The sequence below is a fragment of the Ranitomeya imitator genome, chromosome 5, assembly GCF_032444005.1.
Source record: "Ranitomeya imitator isolate aRanImi1 chromosome 5, aRanImi1.pri, whole genome shotgun sequence".
Lineage (NCBI taxonomy): Eukaryota > Metazoa > Chordata > Amphibia > Anura > Dendrobatidae > Ranitomeya > Ranitomeya imitator.
Window position 1 is genome coordinate 581,373,945 of NC_091286.1, and position 23,788 is coordinate 581,397,732.

The 23,788-nt window shown below is 47.1% G+C and overlaps 2 protein-coding genes across 5 annotated transcripts in view; one reads left to right on the top strand and one right to left on the bottom strand.

Moving 5' to 3' along the window:
• GK5 (glycerol kinase 5) overlaps positions 1–18,030 on the bottom strand; it is a 73,632-nt gene extending 55,602 nt beyond the window's left edge. The window contains exon 1 of one of the 2 annotated variants that reach the window (XM_069727886.1): positions 17,802–18,030. In XM_069727886.1, coding sequence (XP_069583987.1) covers positions 17,802–17,924 — 123 coding nt within the window. In that variant the 5' untranslated portion in view covers positions 17,925–18,030. The remainder of the gene's footprint in view (positions 1–17,801) is intronic. The other variant, XM_069727885.1, reaches the window with a different exon arrangement.
• The window catches only part of RNF168 (ring finger protein 168), a 110,103-nt gene continuing 104,163 nt past the window's right edge, over positions 17,849–23,788 (top strand). The window contains exon 1 of one of the 3 annotated variants that reach the window (XM_069727881.1): positions 17,849–18,289. The gene's annotated coding sequence lies outside the window, so the exon portion shown is untranslated. The remainder of the gene's footprint in view (positions 18,290–23,788) is intronic. The other 2 variants (XM_069727882.1, XM_069727884.1) reach the window with 2 other exon arrangements.

Here is a 23,788-nt window from a genome sequence, read left to right on the forward strand (position 1 = left end):
ACCGTCTCACAGTGGCACTTTGGTCGCTACGACGGCACGATCCGTGACGCTCCAGCATCGTAACAATATCCCTCCAGCGTCGTAGACTGCGGTCACACTTTGCAATGCACGACGCTGGAGCGATAATTTCATGACGTGTTTGCGATGTAGAAGCTGTTGGATATCGTATACAATATCGTGCACACCTTTGTTACATGATGCGATCATGCTGCCACAGCGGGACACTTGACGACGAAAGAAAGTTTCAAACGATCTGCTACGACGTACGATTCTCAGCGGGGTCCCTGATCGCAGTAGCGTGTCAGACACAGCGAGATCGTAAGTATATCACTGGAACGTCACGGATCGTGCCGTCGTAGCGACCAAAGTGCCACTGTGAGACGGTACCCTTAGTGTCCGTTTTCTTTCTTGCAGTAGGAGGGTAAATAAGCAGGGGCATAACAACCACTGTCACGACCATGAGATGCCCACCGATGCCCACACAAATTACAACTGGATGTGCGTCCTCAGACCAATTGGGTCTGGATCAGCAGCTGACGTCGGCGTGCACATGACTGGGGGCACATGGCAGCGACTTCATGCACTCCCGTCGCTTGTACGCTGAAGTCAGCTGCCGGCTTCAGAAAAGGACGCTGCATGGAGGGAAGATGAGTAGAACAGTTTTTTTTCTATGCATTAAAGAACAGAGGAAGAACGGGGGACAAGTATACCAGGATGGGAATATATATACCAGGATGGGGATATATATACCTGGATGGGGCCAAGGATAAGAGATATATACCAGGATGGGGCCAAGGATAAGAGATATGTACCAGAACGGACCCCAGGATAAGGTACATATAGGGTGCAACTTATTAACTGCTGGGTCCCCAAGTATCCGGAGCGCTGAAGAATCCCATCTTGAATGGAGCAGTTGTGTATGCTCAACCTCCGCTATATTCATTGTATATGGGACTTCCAATTAGAAGCCATGGAAAGCACTCGGCCATTTGCAGCAATCCCACAGACGATGAATCATCCCCCCAATAGCAAAATGGAAGAAGGGACAATATGAGAAGCTTTTCCAGAGCAACGGCAGAATACAGATGAGTAAAGAAGGTCCAATATTGTTTTTATTGAGAATTCTAATATTTACTAAAATATGAGAGGGGTCGGTCCGATAAATGATGAAGGCGGAAGGAGATCAGCTGTCATTTATAGAGGCCTCCACGACTGCCAGTCTGCGCTGGTGGATCATGAATTGTTACAGGAGTGAAGGAGTCCCAGGAGATTCCAATAATCAGTCTGCTGGGTTTTACTTCTGTTGATGATGGTTTCATCTCGTTAATTGGTCCCTGGAGTGGTCTATGTGGCCACTAAAGTCTGCAGAGTAAAGGCCTTCACAAACGTAAAAGAAAAAAAAAAAATTGTTTGTTTGTCAATTGGATGGATGGTTGCTTGTTGGTGTAAAAAAACAACAAAAAAACAAACAAAAAAACCCACCATCTCAGACTACATGGACTGTGTTGTTTTTTTTTCAAGCTATGATGCAGCCAGTGCTCATCATCGGCCTCTGAAAAATTCCAACATGTTTGATTGTTTCTAAAGACAACAAATTTTCACGGTAGGGCACAGGATGAACAGTGCAGTCTTGCATTTTGCCAAAACCGCAGATGATCGCCCATTCTCGTTCACGTTACATCTTATGTCCATGTGTTTATAAGGAGTTTCTTTGGGACGTTCAAAAACTATGGGGCCGATTCATTAAGGTGTTTACAAAATGAATTTTGGACAAAACACCTTAATAAGTCGTAATATGTTTTTTCCCCACTCAGAAGTTGTGTAAAAATATTTAGAAATTTGGTGTTTTTACGGCACTCCCTGCCAGCTACACCAATAAGGGGGGCATGGCTACACTCACCCATCAAATTCGTTAAAAGTTACATCACTTTAGTGGAGTAACTTAGTCCAAAAACATACCCCACTCACTGACTGAGCTACTTTTTGGTTGTTGTGCCCGCTGGATCAGAGGTCGGACTCTTAATGAATTAGGCGCCTCGTACTGCAGTGAGCCCAATCATTAAGGCCTCTTTCACACTTCCGTCGGGAGTGTCACGTTCCAGTGCTTCGTCGAGACGTACCGACGGATGTTACAAAATATTGGTAAAACGTATGCAACGTTTCCAGTATTTCGACGGAGGCATCTCCAGAATCTGCATAGTGGAGAAGCATGATTTTCTATTCCGGGACGAGAGAGAGGAAAGAGAGAGGGGAAAGAGAGAGAGTTCATGGTATGTTTTTTGGAAAAGACGGGCCGTCAAATTCCGCAGGATCCAGTGCACGGTGGACGAAACGTGTAGCCATCCGTCGCTAATACAAGTCTATGAGAAAATGCAGGATCCTGCTTTTTCAAAAAACGACGTATCTCGACGGGACTACAAAGACGGAAGTGTGAAAGAGGCCTAACTCCTGCGTTTCACAGTGTGCGCAGGATTCAGTGTCCATAGGCTCCCATTCTGTGCAACGACGTATGCCGCAGGAGGCGTCGGGGTAAGTTTTTTCCACTGCAGACAAAAAACGTTGCTTTTAACGCTTTTTCCAAAAGACGATCCGTCAAATTCCGCAGGATCCAGTGCACAACGGACGAAACGTGTGACCATCCGTCGCTAATACAAGTCTATGGGAAAATGCAGGATCCCGACGGGGCTAGAAAGACGGATGTGTGAAAGAGGCCTAAGACTGATGTTTTCTTTTCTAGAATTAGTTCCGCAGACTTGTCCCCGCAGCGCAGACTTTTTTACGTAGTGTTTTTTGGAGCCTTTTAATTGGACAGTGCCTAGTTTGGTGCAGATTCCATCAGGATCCGTTTCATATAAGCGACCTGCACTTGTATTGCTTTCAAATGCTTCCTAGGTAAGAAAAAGTTAAAAAAAAAGCTCTTGTATAAACAGCAAAGTGGACTTCCTTTAGAAATGAATAGAAAGTGATTTCCAGGCAGTTTTTTTTTTGTTTTTTTTAAGGGGGATATGGAGCAGATACAATTAAAAAAAAAATAAATCTGCGCCTCAACAACTTTTGTGTGAACTGAACCAATATGCGTCTTTCCCTGCATTACCTAATGGAGGATAGATATACTGTATATCTTTGTACCGTGTTAGCCAGTAGAAAAATATTAGAATTGAGAGTCCTCCGAGGTTGATAACTTATAATGGCTAACTGAAAAGATGGTAACAAATTGCAAGCTTTCGAGACTACTCCGGTCTCTTCATCAGGCAAAGACTAATACAGAATCTGAAGAATCACATATTAAGGCCGGTTTAACAGGTCCTGATATTTCCGGTACCAGAAAAAACGGTACTGGAGCTATCCGTCTCCGTGTGTCACATTGTGTGGCATCCGTGTACTGCCCATGTGGATACGTACCAGAGCCAAAGGTTTGTATCTGAAAATGAGGGGTTAATGCGGTAATTATTATTATTTATATAGCACCAATGATTCTATGGTGCTGTACATGAGAAGGGGTTACATACAAATTACAGATATCACAGTAAGCAATCTAACGATGACAGACTAATACAGAGGGGCGAGGACCCTGCCCTTGCGGGCTTACAATCTACAGGATTATGGGGAAGGAGACAGTAGGTTGAGGGTTGCAGGAGCTCCGGTGTTGGTGAGGCGGTAGCTCCGGTAGTCATGAGGAGGCAGCGGGGTCAGTGCAGGCTGTAGGCTTTCCTGAAGAGATGGGTTTTCAGGTTCTGTCTGAAGGATCCGAATGTGGTTCATAGTCAGACGTGTTGGGGGCAAAGAATTCCAGAGAATGGGGGATATTCGGGAGAAGTCTCGGAGGCAGTTGGGTGAGGAGCGGATAAGTGTGGAGGAGAGAAGGAGGTCTTAGGAGGACCAGAGATTACGAGAGGGAAGATATCGGGAGATTAGTTCAGAGATATATGGAGGAGACAGGTTATGGATGGTTTTGTAGGTCAGTATTAGTAATTTTAACTGGATACGCTGAGGGAATGGGAGCCAGTGAAGAGATTTGCAGAGGGGGAAGCGGAGGAGTAGCGAGGAGAGAGATAAATTAGTCAGGCAGCAGAGTTAGGGTACCGTCACACTATAACATTTCGATCGCTACGACGGTACGATTCGTGACGTTCCAGCGATATCGTTACGATATCACTGTGTCTGACACGCAGCAGCGATCAGGGATCATGCTGAGAATCGTACGTCGTAGCAGATCGTATGGAACTTTCTTTCATCGCTGGATCTCCCGCTGTCATCGCTAGATCGGTGTGTGTGACACCGATCTAGCGATGCGATCCAGCGATGCGTTCGCTTGTAACCAGGGTAAACATCGGGTAACTAAGCGCAGGACCGCGCTTAGTTACCCGATGTTTACCCTGGTTACAAGCGTTAAACTAAAAAAAAACAAACAGCACATACTTACATTCTGGTGTCCGTCAGGTCCCTTGCCGTCTCTGCTTCCCGCACTGTGACTGCCGGCCGTAAAGTGAAAGCAGAGCACAGCGGCTGTGCTTTCACTTTCACTTTACGGCCGGCAGTCACAGTGCGGGAAGCAGACTGCAAGGGACCTGACGGACACCAGAATGTAAGTATGTGCTGTTTTTTTTTTTTTTAGTTTAACGCTTGTAACCAGGGTAAACATCGGGTAACTAAGCGCGGTCCTGCGCTTAGTTACCCGATGTTTACCCTGGTTACCCAGGGACCTCGGCATCGTTGGTCGCTGGAGAGCTGTCTGTGTGACAGCTCCCCAGCGACCACACTACGACTTACCTACGATCACGGCCAGGTCATATCGCTGGTCGTGATCGTAGGTAAATCGTATAGTGTGACGGTACCCTTAAGGGCGGACTCTAGAGGTGCAAGGGTGTTAGCAGGGAGGCCACAGAAAAGGATGTTGCAGTAGTCAAGGCGGGAGATGATGAGGGCATGCACAAGCATTTTAGTAGACGGACGGTTGAGGAAAGGATGGAGTCTGGAGAGATCTTTGAGCTGGAGGCGACAGGAGATGGAAGGAGCTTGGATGTGCGGTTTGAAGGACAGGGCAAAGTCAAGGGTTACTCCGAGGCAGCAGATTATCGGGATGGGGGAAAGTGTGATGTTGTTAATTGCGATAGATAGGTCAGGTAAGGAAGATCTATGAGATCGAGGAAAGATGATGAGTTCAGATTTGTCCACAATGAGTTTGAGGAAGCGAGAGGAGAAGATGGAGGATATGGCTGATTGACACTCCGAGATTCTGGACAGCAGAGATGTGACGTCCGGGCCAGAAAGGTAGATCTGAGTGTCATCAGCATAAAGGTGGTACTGGACTTTATGAGTTGTCCCAGGCCAAGTGTATAGATTGGCCTGGGACAAGTAGGGGTCCTAGACCAGAGCCTTGGGGGACTCCCAACAGAGAGAGGGTGGGATGAGGAGGTAGTGTGGGAGACGCTGAATGTGCGGTTGGAAATGTTTGAGGAGAGTCAGGATAGGGCGAGGTCTTTGATGCCAAAGGAGGAGAGGATCTGTAGTAGGAGGCAGTGGTTAACTGTGTCGAAAGCAGAGGACAGGTCTAGAAGGAGCACAAAGTATTGTCCGTTAGCTTTAGCTGTAAGTAGGTCGTTTGTAATTTTGGTCAGGGCTGTCTCAGTTGAGTGATGGGGGCGGAAACCAGATTGTAGATTGTCAAAGAGCAAGTTAGATGAGAGGAAAGTTCAGAGTGGACGTGCTGCTCCAGGAGTTTGGAAGCGAATGGGAGCAGCGATATTGGGCGATAGCTGGACATAGCTGTTGGGTCGAGGGTTGGCTTTTTAAGGTAAAAAAAAAAAAATTCTTACCACCACCACCCTAATTCCCATGATGTGCAGTGTCCTCTTTTTTAGCCGGCTCAAGCGCTGGCAGCTGACATCTGTATGCCCACCATGGTGTATGACATCACTGCCATGTGCCTCCAGGCACGACGATATTAGCTGCCATAATGAAGTGACGTGTGCACAACCACAGAAGGTGCCAGAGTAGGTTCCCACACCATAAATATATGTACAAAAACTTGGCACTGAACTTGGTACGATCGATAACAGTATTTAATGTTGTTCACGAGGAAGTAAACAGAAAACGTTTCATTCAAAATTAGACCTTCATCAGTTACTACTAGTAAGAAAAACAAAATAAATCCAACGAAAGGTTACATCAAAACACAAAATAAAGTATATACAATAGTATTGGTCAATCGTATTGTAGAAAATGACAGTAAAGCAGACAATAGCAAATTAGTCCAGTGTCACACATTAGAGTGCAAGGGTTAATATCCCTTGAGCAGGAAAGAGAGTGGACCGAAGGAGGTTTGTTGTGAAACAGTGAGAAAAAATTGAAATTCATACCCGTTCACTTTACTTCAAAAATGTCCAAAAACGACAAGAGTGCTAACTCAGTTGCCAACTACCGTATATACTCGAGTATAAGCCGAGAATTTCAGCCCATTTTTTTAGGCTGAAATTGCCCTTCTCGGCTTATACTCGAGTCATACCCAGAGGTCGGCAGGGGAGGGGGAACGGCAGCGGTCTAATAATACTCACCTGCTCCTGGTGCGGTCCCTGCATGTCTGTTCTCTGGGCGCTGACAGATTGTTCCTGTAGTGAGCGGTCACATGGTACCGCTCATTACAGTAATGAATATGGACTCCACTACCATAGGGGTGGAGCCGCATATTCATTACTGTAATGAGCGGTACCATGTGACCGCTCACTACAGGAAGAAGCTGCCGGCACCAGGGAACAGACGTGCAGGGACCGCGCCAGGAGCAGGTGAGTATAACGCAGTGCGCGATATTCACCTGCTCCCCGTTCCACCATCGGCGCTGCTGTGTCTTCTGAGTCCTCTGCACTGACGCTCTGGTCAGAGGGCGCGATGACGCAATTAGTGCGAGCCGCCCTCTGCCTGAACAGTCAGTGCAGAGGACGGGGAAGACACAGCGGCGGTCGGCGGCGGAACGGGAAAGGTGAGTATAGCAAATGACGGGGGCCTGAGAGGTGAGTATGTCATTTTTTTAATCCCAGCAACAGCATATAGGGCAAATATCTGTATGGAGCATCTTATGGGGCCATGTGCAGCATTATATGGGGCAATTATCTGTATAGAGCATCTTATGGGGCCCAGTGCAGCATTTTATGGGGCAAATATCTGTATGGAGCATATTATGGGGCCATGTCCAGCATTATATGGGGCAAATATCTGTATGGATCATCTTATGGGGCCATGTCCAGCATTATATGGGGCAAATATCTGTATGGGGCCATGTACAGCATTGTATGGGGCAAATATCTCTATGGAGCATCTTATGGGGACATAATCCGCATTTGTGCAGCATTGTATGGGGCAAATGTATGTATGGAGCATCTTATGGGACCATAATAAACATTTGTGCAGCTTTATATGGGGGCATATTTTAATATGGAGAATCTTATGGAGCCCATCATACACTGTATGGAGCATTATATGGGGCGTATTTTGTATGGAACATCTTATGGGGCCCATCATGAACTGTATGGAGCATTATATGGGGCTCCTGATTCAATATGGATATTCAAAAACACTTAACCTACTGATGTCTCTATTAATTTTACTTTTATTGGTATCTATTTTTATTTTTGAAATTTACCAGTAGCTGCTGCATTTTCCACCCTAGGCTTATACTCGAGTCATTATGTTTTCCCAGTTTTTTTGTGGCAAAATTAGGGGGGTCGGCTTATACTCGGGCCAGCTTATACTCGAGTATATATGGTAAATCTAAAGGGAGAAAAAAAGGTGCATAATCCTATATTAGGATGGAAACAGAGGTCACAGATAGAAATTAATATACTAGGTAAAACATACCAAAATTGTGTGCCGATAGGTAATATCCTTTTAAATGGGGGTGGTGGTGCCTGCATTAATGCGGCGGACCTGGAAGCAAATTTCAGTATTTTGCTTATAATATGAGCGCCATTATTTTCTCAAATAAAAATAGGGTAGAAGCCCAATACAGACCTGGGATGTGGTGCACAGCGTATGGTGCCAGACGTGGTATCTACCGCTAGTCCAGAATGTGTAAGCGCGCTAATCATGGGGTTTAAAAGAGGAAGGGGTGGGATCCGATGGCGGCATAGAGCCAATCAGTGTCTGGTATGGACGTAAAGTCACCGGATGAAGATGGCCGTGCATGCCGGAAATAGTTTTTGCGCTCCACGGAATAAGTATATAAATAAATAATTTTAAAAAACGATGTGGGGTTCCCATTTTTGACAACCAGCCTTGATAAAGCTCATAGCTGGCGGCTGGTATTCTCAGGCTGGTAAGGGAACATGGATATTGACCCCCTCAGCTGAAAAATAGCAACACGCAACTACCCAGAAAAGGTACATTAGATGGGCCAATTCTGGCGCTTTGTCCAGCTCCTCCCATTTGCCCTGTAGCGGTGGCAAGTGGGGTTCATATTTGTGGAGTTGATGTCACCTTTGTATTGTCAGGTGACATCAGGCTCATGGCTTAGTAATGGAGAGGTGTCTGACACTGACATGTCCTGTACTGGAAATATCAGGAAGTGAGAAAGAGGTGTTACAGCGGGTTTTTACGTTTTGCTGCTGTCACACACTAAAAGACGCTTTTTATTGCAAAAAATAGTTTTTGTGTCACCACATTTTGAGAGCTATAATTTTTCCATATTTTGGCCCGCAGAGTTATGTGAGGTTTATTTTTTGCGGGACGAGTTTACGTTTTTATTAGTACCATTTTTGGGCAGATTACATTTTTTGAACGCTTTCTATTCCGATTTTTGGGAGGCAGAATGACTAAAAACCAGCAATTCATGAATTTCTTTTGGGGGAGGTCATTTATACCGTTACGTGTGTAGTAAAATTGATAAGGCCGTTTTATTCTTCAGGTCAGTACGATTAAAGCAACACCTCATATATATCTTTTTTTATGTTTTGGCGCCTTTATACAATAAAAACTATTTTAGAGAAAAATTATTATTTTTGCATCACTTTATTCTGAGAGCTATAACTTTTTTATTTTTCTGCTGATGGAGCTGTATAGCAGCTTGTTTTTGCGGGAGAAGATGATGATTTCAGCGGTACCATGTTTATTTATATCCATCTTTTTGATCGCGTGTTATTCCACTTTTTGTACGGTGGTATGATGAGAAAGCATTGTTTTTTGCCTGTTTTTTTATTTTTATGGTGTTCACTATTAACTAGTGGGACAGTTTTATAGGTCGGATCGTTGTGAACGCGGCGGAAACAAATATGAGTACTTTTACTGTTTAGATTTTTTGGATTCAAATATTTTTTTAGTGATAGAATAAATATTGATTTGATTTTAACTTTTTTAATTTGTCCCACTATGGGACAATTATTTTTTGCAGGCCAATCATTGAAGCATTATCTGCAAGCTGTGGAAGCTGTCAGCGCTGCTCTGACAGGGAGACTTGCTGATCATGCACTGCGCATGACCTACAAGTTTCCTTGCTCTGGTGCTACCATGGCAACGATCAGGACTCTGCGTCACGCCGCGGGGTCTCCGATCCAAAGGCAAAGGGGCTGTCAGCCCTGTGCCGGCTTCCGGAATGCTGAGATCATGTTCGATCGCAGTATTTCAGGGGTTAAAGTGCCAGGAGAGGTCTGTGATCGCTCTTGGCATCTAGTGCAATCTGTCAGAATCAGCTGACACCCGGTGGCGATCTCCCGCGCACACCCTGTGAGCGCGGCCGATCGCTCAGATGTAATATTCTGTCCATGGTCAAATAGGCCCAGGTCACATGGACGGAATATTATGTCTGATGTCAGAAAGGGGTTAAAGTTATGGGCAGAGGAGACAAATCATGGGGCCCCATAGCAGAAGTCCTAATTGTTCCTGCCCCCTTTCACAAAAAAAAGATATTTAAAATATCTTATCCAGTGGGGTGACAGAAGAGCATACGCCACAACCCTGCAGCCCTTACAAAGTAATTGTACCCCAATTGAAGCACCGCAGTGTTTCTACACACTAAGATAACCCCTTCATGTACCCTATGTAGGGTGCCAATATATGCTCCCCCAAACATAGTAAGATACCTGCACAGCGAATTCCTACACATGCACATTATGATGACCCTCCAGTACCCACTGCAAAGTATGACCCCAGCACACTGTGATGGTCCCAACAGTCTCCTACACACAGTATGATGGTGTCATTCTGCCGGGACCTGTGGTACATCTGAGATTAGAAGATTGCAGCGTTTAGCTGAGCAAAGGTCGTCTTTAAATCTACATGGTCATGGGAGAGTGACTTGGGGATTTCATTGTCCCAAGAGGAAAGAGAAGATTTTTTGTTCACCTTTAGGACTTCGCTGTCGGCTGTGTCACAGGAGAGGAGTTACAAGGTTCTGTCGAGGTGGTATAGATGCCCCTGCCGGGTTCACACTATGTTCCCGGTGATACCGGATATTTGTTGGAGATGCACTTCAGAAAAAGGGACTTATGTCCATATCTGGTGGGAATGTCCACCCATAAAGAAATTCTGGATGCTGGTTTTCGATCTCCATAACAAATTATCCTTTCGCAAAATACAACCCACAGTGGACCTGGCCCTCTTGTCTCTGTGTGACATGTCGATATCTGGTTTTAAGAGGAGTCTTCTCAGACATTTTCTTACGGCTGCCAGGAATTTGATTGCTAGATACTGGAAGCAGGATCGTTACCCCTCAGGCTCTGATTTTGTTGCGGAGCTTAACAACATTTACAGAATGGAACAATTGATAAGTGAATCCATGGGGGATTCGGCGAAATTTAACACTTGGGCTTCATGGATTGTATTCAGGGAGACCCCGAAGTTGGACGTATGGTTGTCCAGGTCCTAATTCATATCTGGAGCCGATATGGGAGCGTTCGCGTAATGGTTGTTGCCCCTATCCTCTGGCCTGCTGTCGTGGCCTAAAGCCAATGTTGGTGACTCAATGTTCTTCTCCCCACTACATGGGGCCTGAGGTCAGCCCGGGAGGGGTGCCGCATTCCTCATACCTAGCGTACCCTCTTACATTCACCCGCTTTCCTTTCCCCCCTCCTCCCCCCCACTTTCCTCCCCCCCACTTTCCCCCCCCCCTTTTTTCTTTTCTTTCTTTTTCTCTTCTTTCTTTCCTCCTCTTTCCGTTTGTTTACTTCTTTCTACTTCTGCTTACTTCTTATAGCTAGTGACATTTTATACTAATATAAACGATTAAATATAGCTAGTAATGCTTGATTGCCTTTGATGCTGTTTATATGTTTCAACTATGAAAAGTATCATTGCTAACTTGAAAGTGTTATCGTTGGCAGTGGCCAACTACATTTAATACTTGCTGAGACTTTTTCCTTTTGTACGATCTATGGGTTGTACCCAATAAACCTGATTTATACAAAATCTACATGGTCATTCATAAGTTGACAGGTTTTCTTGTGGCATGGAAAGTGTTTAGGGTTCCTCGTGATCTATTGGCTGTGCAGCTTATTGGAACCACATCCTTCCATCATATAGACCTGTGTCTGGTTCCTTCCATGCAAGCAATAGAATCTTCATTCTGTTCCTGGCATTATTGGAGAAGGTGTTGTGGAGGGTTCTATAGTCGTCTTGAGATTGTTGTATGCGTTTTGTTGTGAATACCTCTACCTTCCACTCCTGGCGTTCTGTTGATTTTCTGCCTCTTTACTGTGAACCCATTTTAGCCTTTGTATTTTATCAGGGTGGGTGTTGAGTAGGTTTCTGTAGGCGTACAGAGTCACGTGTCCAGTGCATCTCTACCTTCAGGGGTAACCTAGGAATAGGGATAAAATAGATTGAGGGACAGTATAGAGTCCCTCCTCTCCATCTTTCCTACTGTTACAGCATGACAGATGGCCCAGACACAGCCCTCTACACTACAATGGCCCCCACAAAGCCCTCCATATAGTATGATGGTCCCCCCAATAAGCCATCCAAATAGTATGGTGGTCCCCAGGAAGCATGTTGGCCCTCACTTAGTACTACAAATAGTATTATGGCCCTACAAGATAAAAAAATACTCCCCTCTCCCCGTTCCCCCACTGCTTTGGTCTCTGCAGAGTGTGGTCGGCTGACGCTCCCTTTTCCATAATTGCTTTGAAAGGCTTCTGCATCCAGGACATGGATACAGTTGAAAGTCAGTTGGGAGGGTGGGGAAAGAGAGACAGCGCTGGTATTGGGCCCCCTTGACCCTAGGGCCCTATGCCGACCGTCTGATTAGCTGCTATTAGTTGTACAGCAACGGTTATAGGTCTCAATAACTGCCAACTGAATTTTTTTTTTGCTATTTTCGAATTTTTTTCAATACTTAAATAAAAAAACTATAGAAGTTTGGTATCGCCGTAATCACACTGACCTGGAGAGTGACGTTGTGAGGTCATTTTTACCACACAATGAAAATCAATCCAGTGGTGGGGTTTTTTCTCAATTCCTCCAAACTTTTTTCCGGTTCTCCAGTAGGTTATATGGTATATCTTGATTCTTCCAAAGCGTTTGATACCGTGCCACACAAGAGGTTGGTACACAAAATGAGAATGCTGGGTCTGGGGGAAAATGTGTGTAAATGGGTAACTGGCTTAGTGATAGAAAGCAGAGGGTGGTTATAAATGGTATATCCTCTGAAAGCCGGAGGAGTGTCTGCTCCAGTAAGGAGGGAAATAGGAGAGCAGGGCAGGCCAGACAGGTGCTGGTAGTGGGGGACTCAATTATTAGGGGAACAGATAGGGCAATCTGTCACAAAGACAGGGATCGTCGAACGGTGTGCTGCCTACCTGGCGCTCGACGACACATCGCTGATCGGGTTGACAGACTACTGGGAGGGGCTGGTGAGGACCCAGCGGTCATGGTGCACATTGGCACAAATTACAAAGTTAGAGGTAGGTGGAAGGTCCTTAAAGATGATTTCAGGGAATTATGCTGCAAGCTGAAAGCAAGGAGCTCCAAGGTGGTATTTTCTGAAAAACTTCCTGTACCACCTGCCACGCCAGAGAGGCAACACTTGTCGGAGTGCAGCATTGGTGCTGCCTGGGTGGCTCTTTTGGTCTCAGACGCCTGGGGGGGTGACAGGTTCCCTTTAAAGCCAAAAAAACAGCTGTCACCCAGCTGCAGTTTGTTTTTTAAAAAAGTAAACCGTGTTTTAGTCACCGTGCCCGGGTCCAGAGCTGGTTTTCTGGAACAGAAAAACCCCTTTAAGAGGGTAGTTTGGGATTTGTTGAGGGAACTTTTAAAAGGTTCTCTCCTGTCTGTATTAGTAAAGTCTTTCATTTCCTGTTAAATAGTAGTTCTGGAGTGTTTTTTTCCTTACAACCCTGGATTGTGCTGTTCCTTTTGTTACTCCTCTTAGAAATCATTGAAAGTAGTGACTACTGAGCGATACACAGTCCAATCATGTCATCACTGATTGGAAACTGAAGCCCCACCTCTTCCGACAAGCCTACAACCTGCAGTAACCACCGATCGACCAAACCACTGCACGACCAGCTCTATCCTTACCTACTGTATCCTCACCCATCCCTTGTAGATTGTGAGCCCTCGCGGGCAGGGTCCTCTCTCCTCCTGTACTAGTTGTGACTTGTATTGTTCAAGATTATTGTACTTGTTTTTATTATGTATACCCCTCCTCACATGTAAAGCGCCATGGACTAAATGGTGCTATAATAATAAATACCGTATATACTCGAGTATAAGCCGACCCCCCTAATTTTGCCACAAAAAACTGGGAAAAGTTAATGACTTGAGTATAAGCCTAGGGTGGAAAATGCAGCAGCTACCGGTAAATTTCAAAAGTAAAAATAGATACCAATAAAAGGAAAATTAATTGAGACATCAGTAGGTTAAGTGTTTTTGAATATCCATATTGAATCAGGAGCCCCATATAATGCTCCATAAAGTTTGATGGGCTCCATTAGATGCTCCATATTAAAATATGCCCCATATAATGCTGCATAAAGGGTAATAAGGGCCTCATAAGATGCTCCATAGAGATATTTGCCCTTTACAGTGCTGCACAAGTGTTATGGCCCCATTATAGTGCTCCGTATAGTCACTGCCCCATATAGTGCTGCACAAGCGTTATGGAAGGAACATAAACCAGCTCACCCGTGATACAGCAACCAAACCTCAGGAGCACGGACCCGCTGTGTCCAGGCGTACAAGATCCAAAAAAAGAAAGAAATGTCCAGCTTCACCGAGTCCGTAAAAAAGCGTTTTCTTTATTCACATACTTTAAACATGGAGGATATCCTCCATGTTTAAAGTTTGTGAATAAAGAAAACGCTTTTTTACGGACTCGGTGATGCTGGACAAGCGTTATGGCCCCATAAGATGCTCTGCACAGCCACTTGCCCCATATAGTGCTGCACAAGTATGGCCCCATAAGATGCTCTGCACAGCCACTTGCCCCATATAGTGCTGCACAAGTATGGCCCCATAAGATGCTCTGCACAGTCACTTGCCCCTTATAATGCTGCACAAGTATGTTCCCATAAGATGCTCTGCACAGTCACTTGCCCCTTATAATGCTGCACAAGTATGTTCCCATAAGATGCTCTGCACAGTCACTTGCCCCTTATAATGCTGCACAAGTATGTTCCCATAAGATGCTCTGCACAGTCACTTGCCCCTTATAATGCTGCACAAGTATGGCCCCATAAGATGCTCTGCACAGTCACTTGCCCCATATGCTTTGGCTGCCATAAAAAAAAAAAAAAAAATCACATACTCACCTCTCTTCGCTCAAGACCCCGGCACTGTCACCTGCTCCTCGTGCGGCTCCGTCTTCGGCACTGACTACGTCACCGCACCCTCTCACCTGAGTGTCACTGCTGAAGACAGAGCAACACCCGGACCGAGGAGCAGGTGACTATCGCGCAGCGCAGCGCTCCCCCTCCCGGTATACTCACCTGGTCCTGGCGCTGTGTCTTTGCTTCTTCCCCGGCGCTGCATCTTCTTCCTGTATTGAGCGGGCAGCGTCACCGCTCATATACGGTAATGAATATGCGGCTCCACCTCTATGGGAAGTGGAGCCACATATTCATTACTGTAATGAGCGGTGCCATGTGACCGCTCAATACAGGAAGAAGATGCAGCGCTGGAAGAAGCAGGGACGTCCAGCGACCACGCCGCGAGCAGGTAAGTATAATTACACAGCCCCTGCACCCCCTCCCGTGCCGACCCCCGGGTATGACTCGAGTATAAGCCGAGAGGGGGACTTTCAGCCCAAAAAAATGGGCTGAAAATCTCGGCTTATACTCGAGTATATACGGTAAAAATAATAATAAGGGAGAATAATAAGTGGCTCAAGAATTGGTGTAGGAAGGAGGGGTTTGGGTTCCTGGAGAACTGGGCCGACTTCTCAGTTGGCTACAGGTTCTACGCTAGGGACGGGCTGCACCTCAATGGGGAAGGTGCAGCTGTGCTGGAGGAGAGAATGGCTAGAAGGTTGGAGGAGTGTTTAAACTAGGGAATGGGGGAGGTTATTCATTTTATAGGAGGGGAAGATAGTGCAGATAGTGACCTGGGCATAAATAAAGAAATTGGGGGTGGGGGTGGCATGGGGGGTGGGGTTATCAGGGGTGCCAGGCGCTGGTTGGACTTTGTCTTCATATGAAAGATCTGCTAGTACAGTAATATAACTCCGAGGAGGAAAAAGTATTAATAGTTAAAATGGATTTTTTTCTAAAAACTGTTCCATGTACTGCACAACAATGAAAACATAAGAGGGACTGTGTGATGTCTCACAGAAGCGTCACATGCGCTGATCACACACCACATCATTCAGCGGGCGCCACGCCGATCACACTGCGCCCATTAGCGGGGACTGCACCGATCACACTGCGCCCATCATACTGCGCCCGTCAGCGGGCACTACACCAATCACACTGCGCCCGTCAGCGGGCACTACACCGATCACACTGCGTATATCAGTGGGCACTACACCGATCACACTGCATGTATCAGCGGGCACTACACCGATCACACTGCGTATATCAGCGGGCACTACACCGATCACACTGCGTATATCAGCGGGCACTACACCGATCACACTGCGTATATCAGCGGGCACTACACCGATCACACTGCATGTATCAGCGGGCACTACACCGATCACACTGCGCCCATTAGCGGGCACTACACCGATCACACTGCGCCCATTAGCGGGCACTACACCGATCACACTGCATATATCAGCGGGCACTACACCGAACACACTGCATGTATCAGCGGGCACTACACCGATCACACTGCATGTATCAGCGGGCACTACACCGATCACACTGCGTATATCAGCGGGCACTACACCGATCACACTGCATATATCAGCGGGCACTACACCGAACACACTGCATGTATCAGCGGGCACTACACCGATCACACTGCATGTATCAGCGGGCACTACACCGATCACACTGCATGTATCAGCGGGCACTACACCGATCACACTGCGTATATCAGCGGGCACTACACCGATCACACTGCGTATATCAGCGGGCACTACACCGATCACACTGCATGTATCAGCGGGCACTACACCGATCACACTGCGTATATCAGCGGGCACTACACCGATCACACTGCATGTATCAGCGGGCACTACACCGATCACACTGCGCCCATTAGCGGGCACTACACCGATCACACTGCATGTATCAGCGGGCACTACACCGATCACACTGCGTATATCAGCGGGCACTACACCGATCACACTGCATGTATCAGCGGGCACTACACCGATCACACTGCATGTATCAGCGGGCACTACACCGATCACACTGCGTATATCAGCGGGCACTACACCGATCACACTGCATGTATCAGCGGGCACTACACCGATCACACTGCATGTATCAGCGGGCATTATTAGTGATCACACTGCGTATATCAGCGGGCACTACACCGATCACACTGCGTATATCAGCGGGCACTACACCGATCACACTGCGTATATCAGCGGGCACTACACCGATCACACTGCGTATATCAGCGGGCACTACACCGATCACACTGCGTATATCAGTGGGCACTACACCGATCACACTGCGTATATCAGCGGGCACTACACCGATCACACTGCGTATATCAGCGGGCACTACACCGATCACACTGCGTATATCAGCGGGCACTACACCGATCACACTGCGTATATCAGCGGGCACTACACCGATCACACTGCGTATATCAGCGGGCACTACACCGATCACACTGCATGTATCAGTGGGCACTACACCGATCACACTGCGTATATCAGCGGGCACTACACCGATCACACTGCATGTATCAGCGGGCACTACACCGATCACACTGCATGTATCAGTGGGCACTACACCGATCACACTGCGTATATCAGCGGGCACTACACCGATCACACTGCGTATATCAGTGGGCACTACACCGATCACACTGCGTATATCAGCGGGCACTACACCGATCACACTGCATGTATCAGCGGGCACTACACCGATCACACTGCATGTATCAGTGGGCACTACACCGATCACACTGCGTATATCAGCGGGCACTACACCGATCACACTGCGTATATCAGTGGGCACTACACCGATCACACTGCGTATATCAGCGGGCACTACACCGATCACACTGCGTATATCAGCGGGCACTACACCGATCACACTGCGTATATCAGCGGGCATTATTAGTGATTACATTGTGGCTGTCAGCAGACACTATTGCTGAGGAGAGCACATACCACTATTTACTATGAAGCTGGCAGAGCCGTCACCCCTGGGCACTGCCAGCCTCCGCGCCCCCCGCCGCGGTCATTGCTTCCCCTCTACCTTGTCCTCCGCGCTCCCACAAGTCTCCGCGGCCGCGTTGTACACGTGACATCGCAGGACCGTACTCCCGATGTCCACGGCCAGCAGCAGCCGTTCCCGGTATCCGTTCCTGACTGATCCCATGCTCAAGAGCCCCGCCGCTCAATCAACGGAGCGGAGACAGATGCTGAGGTCTCCAGGGCGGAGCCACCACGGGCCATGTTTACTGAGGGCGGGGCCTGCTGAAAGGGCGTTGTGATCACGTGATTACTATAGTGACGGCGGCCATGTTTACCACTGGCAGTTGGTGGAAGCTGCGGTATTTGGGACTTCTCACTGTGAGGGCAGAAGGTTTCCGGTCTACGGGAAAATGGGGGCTTGCGTTGCAGTTTGTTCTCTAGCTGAAGTGTGAAGTACAGGGATTTGGCGGGTGTGTGGTGAGGAGATTGGCGCCAGATTGGTGGTCGCGGAGGGAATGCCCCGGGGTGCCTGGCCGCCTGCAGCTGAAGGTAGGTACTGTCCTGTACGTGAGGGGGGAGGGGTGGTATACCGGCGACCGGACCTGTCCAGACATGTCTGCTGCCACAGTAGCGCCGCATACACAGTGGAGCCGCACAGACAGACACTATGTACAATATTATTACACAATGCTGACATTGGGTCCTTGTTCAGCTGTTGATTATTTGCAAAAATGTTATTTTTTTCCAGGTATCCACTGTATAATCTTACTATATAATTGTCTATGGGTCATTTCCGTCTGTCTTTCTGTCACGGATATTCATTGGTCGCGGCCTCTGTCATGGAATCCAAGTCGCTGATTGGTCGTGGCTAAACACTACGACCAATCAGCGACGGCCACAGTCTGGCGGCAATATGGCCACTCTTTCCTCCCTGCAGTCAGTGCCCGCTCCGTACTCCCCTCCAGTCAGCCCTCACACAGGGTTAACCCCTTCCCGACCTTTGACGCATACGCTGCGTCATGAAAGTCGGTGCCATTCCGACCCATGACTCAGCATATGCGTCATGGAAAGATCGCGTCCCTGCAGATCGGGTGAAAGGTTTAACTCCCATTTCACCCGATCTGCAGGGACAGGGGGAGTGGTAGTTTAGCCCAGGGGGGGTGGCTTCACCCCCCCCCCCCCCCCGTGGCTACGATCGCTCTGATTGGCTGTTGAAAGTGAAACTGCCAATCAGAGCGATTTGTAATATTTCACCTAAAAAAATGGTGAAATATTACAATCCAGCCATGGCCGATGCTGCAATATCATCGGCCATGGCTGGAAACACTAATGTGCACCCACCCCACCGATCGCCCCCCGATCTGTGGTCCGCTCCCTCCGTCCTGTGCTCCGCTCCCCCGTCCTCCTGTCCGCTCCCCCCGTGCTCCAATCACACCCCCCGTGCTCCAATCAACCCCCCCCGCACTCCGATCCCCCCCCCCCCCCACACAGCGATCCCACCCCCCGCACAGCGATCCCCCCCCGTGCTCCGATCCACCTGCCCGCACAGCGATCCCCCACTCCGTGCTCCAATCCACCCCCCCATGCTCCGATCCACCCCCCCGTGCTCCGACGCCCCCCCCCCCCCCCGTGCCCTGATCTCCCCCTTCTTATACTTACCCGGCCTCCCGGGGTCCGTCCGTCTTCTTTCCTGGGCGCCGCCATCTTCCAAATGTGACATGCGCCCGCCGAATCTGCCGGCCGGCAGATTCGTTCCAGAGTGAATTTTGATCACTGAGATAGGTTATATCTCAGTGATCAAAATAAAAAAAAGAGTAAATGATTGTCACCCCCCCCCTTTGTCACCCCCATAGGCAGGGACAATAAAAAAAAAAATATTTTTTTTCCCCACTAAGGTTGGGGTAAGAACTAGGGTTAGGGGTAGGGTTAGGGTTCGGGATGTGCACACATATTCTGGTCCTGTGCGGATTTTTCCGCAGAGGATTTGATAAATCCGCAGTGCTAAACCGCTGCGGATTTATGGCGGATTTACCGCGTTTTTTCTGTGCATTTCACTGCGGTTTTACAACTGTGATTTTCTATTGGAGCAGTTGTAAAACCGCTGCGGAATCCGCAGAAAGAAGTGACATGCTGCGGAATGTAAACCGCTGCGTTTCCGTGCAGTTTTTCCGCAGCATGTGTACAGCGATTTTTGTTTCCCATAGGTTTACATTGAACTGTACACTCATGGGAAACTGCTGCGGATCCGCAGCGTTTTCCGCAGCGTGTGCACATACCTTTAGAATTAGGCTATGTGCACACGGTGCAGATTTGGCTGCGGATCCGCAGCAGTGTTCCATCAGGTGTACAGTACCATGTAAACATATGGAAACCAAATCCGCTGTGCCCATGGTGCGGAAAATACCGCGCGGGAACGCTGCGTTGTATTTTCCGCAGCATGTCAATTCTTTGTGCGGATTCCGCAGCGTTTTACACCTGTTCCTCAATAGGAATCCACAGGTGAAATCCGCACAAAAAACACTGGCAATCCGCGGTAAATCCGCAGGTAAAACGCAGTGCCTTTTACCCGCGGATTTTTCAAAAATGGTGCTGAAAAATCTCATACGAATCCGCAACGTTGGCACATAGCCTTAGGGTTAGGGTTGGAATTAGGGTTGTGGTTAGGGTTAGGGGTGTGTTGGGGTTACGGGTGTGTTGGGGTTAGGGTTGTGATTAGGGTTACGGCTACAGTTGGGATAAGGTTTAGGGGTGTGTTGGAGTTAGAATTGAGGGGTTTCCACTGTTTAGGCACATCAGGGGGTCTCCAAACGCAACATGGCGCCACCATTGATTCCAGCCAATCTTGTATTCAAAAAGTCAAATGGTGCTCCCTCACTTCCGAGCCCCGACGTGTGCCCAAACAGTGGTTTACCCCCACATATGGGGTACCAGCATACTCAGGACAAACTGCGCAACAATTACCGGGGTCCAATTTCTCCTGTTACCCTTGAGAAAATAAAAAATTGCTTGCTAAAACATCATTTTTGAGGAAAGAAAAATGATTTTTTATTTTCACGGCTCTGCGTTGTAAACGTCTGTGAAGCAGTTGGGGGTTCAAAGTGCTCACCACATATCTAGATAAGTTCCTTGGGGGGTCTAGTTTCCAAAATGAGGTCACTTGTGGGGGGTTTCTACTGTTTAGGCACATCAGGGGCTCTGCAAACGCAACGTGATGCCCACATCGCATTCCATCAAAGTCTGCATTTCAAAACGTCACTACTTCACTTCCGAGCCCCAGCATGTGCCTAAACAGTGGTTTACCCCCACATATGGGGTATCGGTGTACTCGGGAGAAACTGGACAACAACTTTTGGGGTCAAATTTCTCCTGTAACCCTTGGAAAAATAAAAAAATTGCGGGCTAAAAAATCATTTTTGAGAAAAGAATTTTTTTTTTTTTTTTTCATGGCTCTGCGTTATAAACTTCTGTGAAGCACTTGAGGGTTCAAAGTGCTCACCACACATCTAGATTAGTTTCTTTGGGGGTCTAGTTTCCAAATTGGGGTCATTTGTGGGGGATCTCCAATGTTTAGGCACACAGGGGCTCTCCAAACGCGACATGGTGTCCGCTAATGATTGGAGCTAATTTTCCATTTAAAAAGCCAAATGGCGTGCCTTCCCTTCTGAGCCCTGCCGTGTGCCCAAACAGTGGTTTACCCCCACATATGGGGTATCTGCGTACTCAGGACAAACTGGACAACAACATTTGTGGTCCAATTTCTCCTATTACCATTGGCAAAATAGGAAATTCCAGGCTAAAAATTCATTTTTGAGAAAAGAAAAATAATTTTTTATTTTCATGGCCCTGCATTATAAACTTCTGTGAAGCACCTGGGGGTTTAAAGTGCTCAGTATGCATCTAGATAAGTTCCTTGGGGGTCTAGTTTCCAAAATGGGGTCACTTGTGGGGGAGCTCCAATGCATAGGCACACAGGGGCTCTCCAAATGCGACATGGTGTCCGCTAACAATTGGAGCTAATTTTCCATTCAAAAAGTCAAAAGGCGCGCCTTCCCTTCCGAGCCCTGCCGTGTGCCCAAACAGTGGTTTACCCCCACATATGAGGTATCGGCGTACTCGGGAGAAATTGCTCAACAAATTTTAGGATCCATTTTATCCTATTGCCCATGTGAAAATGAAAAAATTGAGGCGAAAAGAAATTTTTTGTGAAAAAAAAAGTACTTTTTCATTTTTACGGATCAATTTGTGAAGCACCTGAGGGTTTAAAGTGCTCACTAGGCATCTAGATAAGTTCCTTGGGGGGTCCAGTTTCCAAAATGGGGTCACTTGTGGGGGAGCTCCAATGTTTAAGCACACAGGGTCTCTCCAAACGCGACATGGTGTCCGCTAAAGAGTGCAGCCAATTTTTCATTCAAAAAGTCAAATGGCGCTCCTTCCCTTCCAAGCCCTGCCGTGCGCCCAAACAGTGGTTTACCCCCACATATGAGGTATCAGCATACTCAGGACAAATTGGACAACAACTTTCGTTGTTCAGTTTCTCCTTTTACCATTGGGAAAATACAAAAATTGTTGCTGAAAAATCATTTTTGTGACTAAAAAGTTAAATGTTCATTTTTTCCTTCCATGTTGCTTCTGCTGCTGTGAAGCACCTGAAGGGTTAATAAACTTCTTGAATGTGGTTTTGTGCACCTTGAGGAGTGCAGTTTTTAGAATGGTGTCACTTTTGGGTATTTTCAGCCATATAGACCCCTCAAACTGACTTCAAATGTGAGGTGGTCCCTAAAAAAAAAATGGTTTTGTAAATTTCGTTGTAAAAATGAGAAATCGCTGGTCAAATTTTAACCCTTATAACTTCCTAGCAAAAAAAAATTTTGTTTCCAAAATTGTGCTGATGTAAAGTAAACATGTGGGAAATGTTATTTATTAACTATTTTGTGTCACATACCTCTCTGGTTTAACAGAATAAAAATTCAAAATGTGAAAATTGCGAAATTTTCAAAATTTTCGCCAAATTTCCGTTTTTATCACAAATAAACACAGAATTTATTGACCTAAATTTACCACTAACATGAAGCCCAATATGTCACGAAAAAACAATCTCAGAACCGCTAGGATCCATTGAAGCGTTCCTGAGTTATTACCTCATAAAGGGACACTGGTCAGAATTGCAAAAAACGTCAAGGTCTTTAAGGTCAAAATAGGCTGGGTCATGAAGGGGTTAATGGACCTCCGGTGTAACGTACTCCGGTTACGCAGCTATTAACCCTGTGTGACCAAGTTTTTACTATTGATGCTGCGTATGTTACAAATAATAATAATAATTTTAAAATAAAACGTTATTCTCACCCTCCGACATCACGTCCTGTCCGCCGGCAGGTTCCGGTGCTAAGGATACTATGGGAGAAGGACCTGCCATGACGTCACGGCCATGACGTCACGGTCATGTGACCGCGACGTCATCACAGGTCCTGCGCTCATAGTCATACCAACCCTGGGACCGGAAGCTGCCGCGTGCACCGTACACAGGAGCCAGGACTAAGGTGAGTATATGTTTATTTTTTATTTTGTCACTGGGCGATATACTATGTGGCTGGGCGATATACTATGTGGCTGGGCGATATACTATGTGGCTGGGCGATATACTATGTGGCTGGGCGATATACTATGTGGCTGGGCGATATACTATGTGGCTGGGCGATATACTATGTGGCTGGGCGATATACTATGTGGCTGGGCGATATACTATGTGGCTGGGCGATATACTATGTGGCTGGGCGATATACTATGTGGCTGGGCGATATACTATGTGGCTGGGCGATATACTATGTGGCTGGGCGATATACTATGTGGCTGGGCGATATACTACGTGGCTGGGCGATATACTACGTGGCTGGGCGATATACTACGTGGCTGGGCGATATACTACGTGGCTGGGCAGTATACTACGTGGCTGGGCAGTATACTACGTGGCTGGGCAGTATACTACGTGGCTGGGCAATATACTACGTTGACATGCATATTTTAGAATACCCGATGCGTTAGAATCGGGCC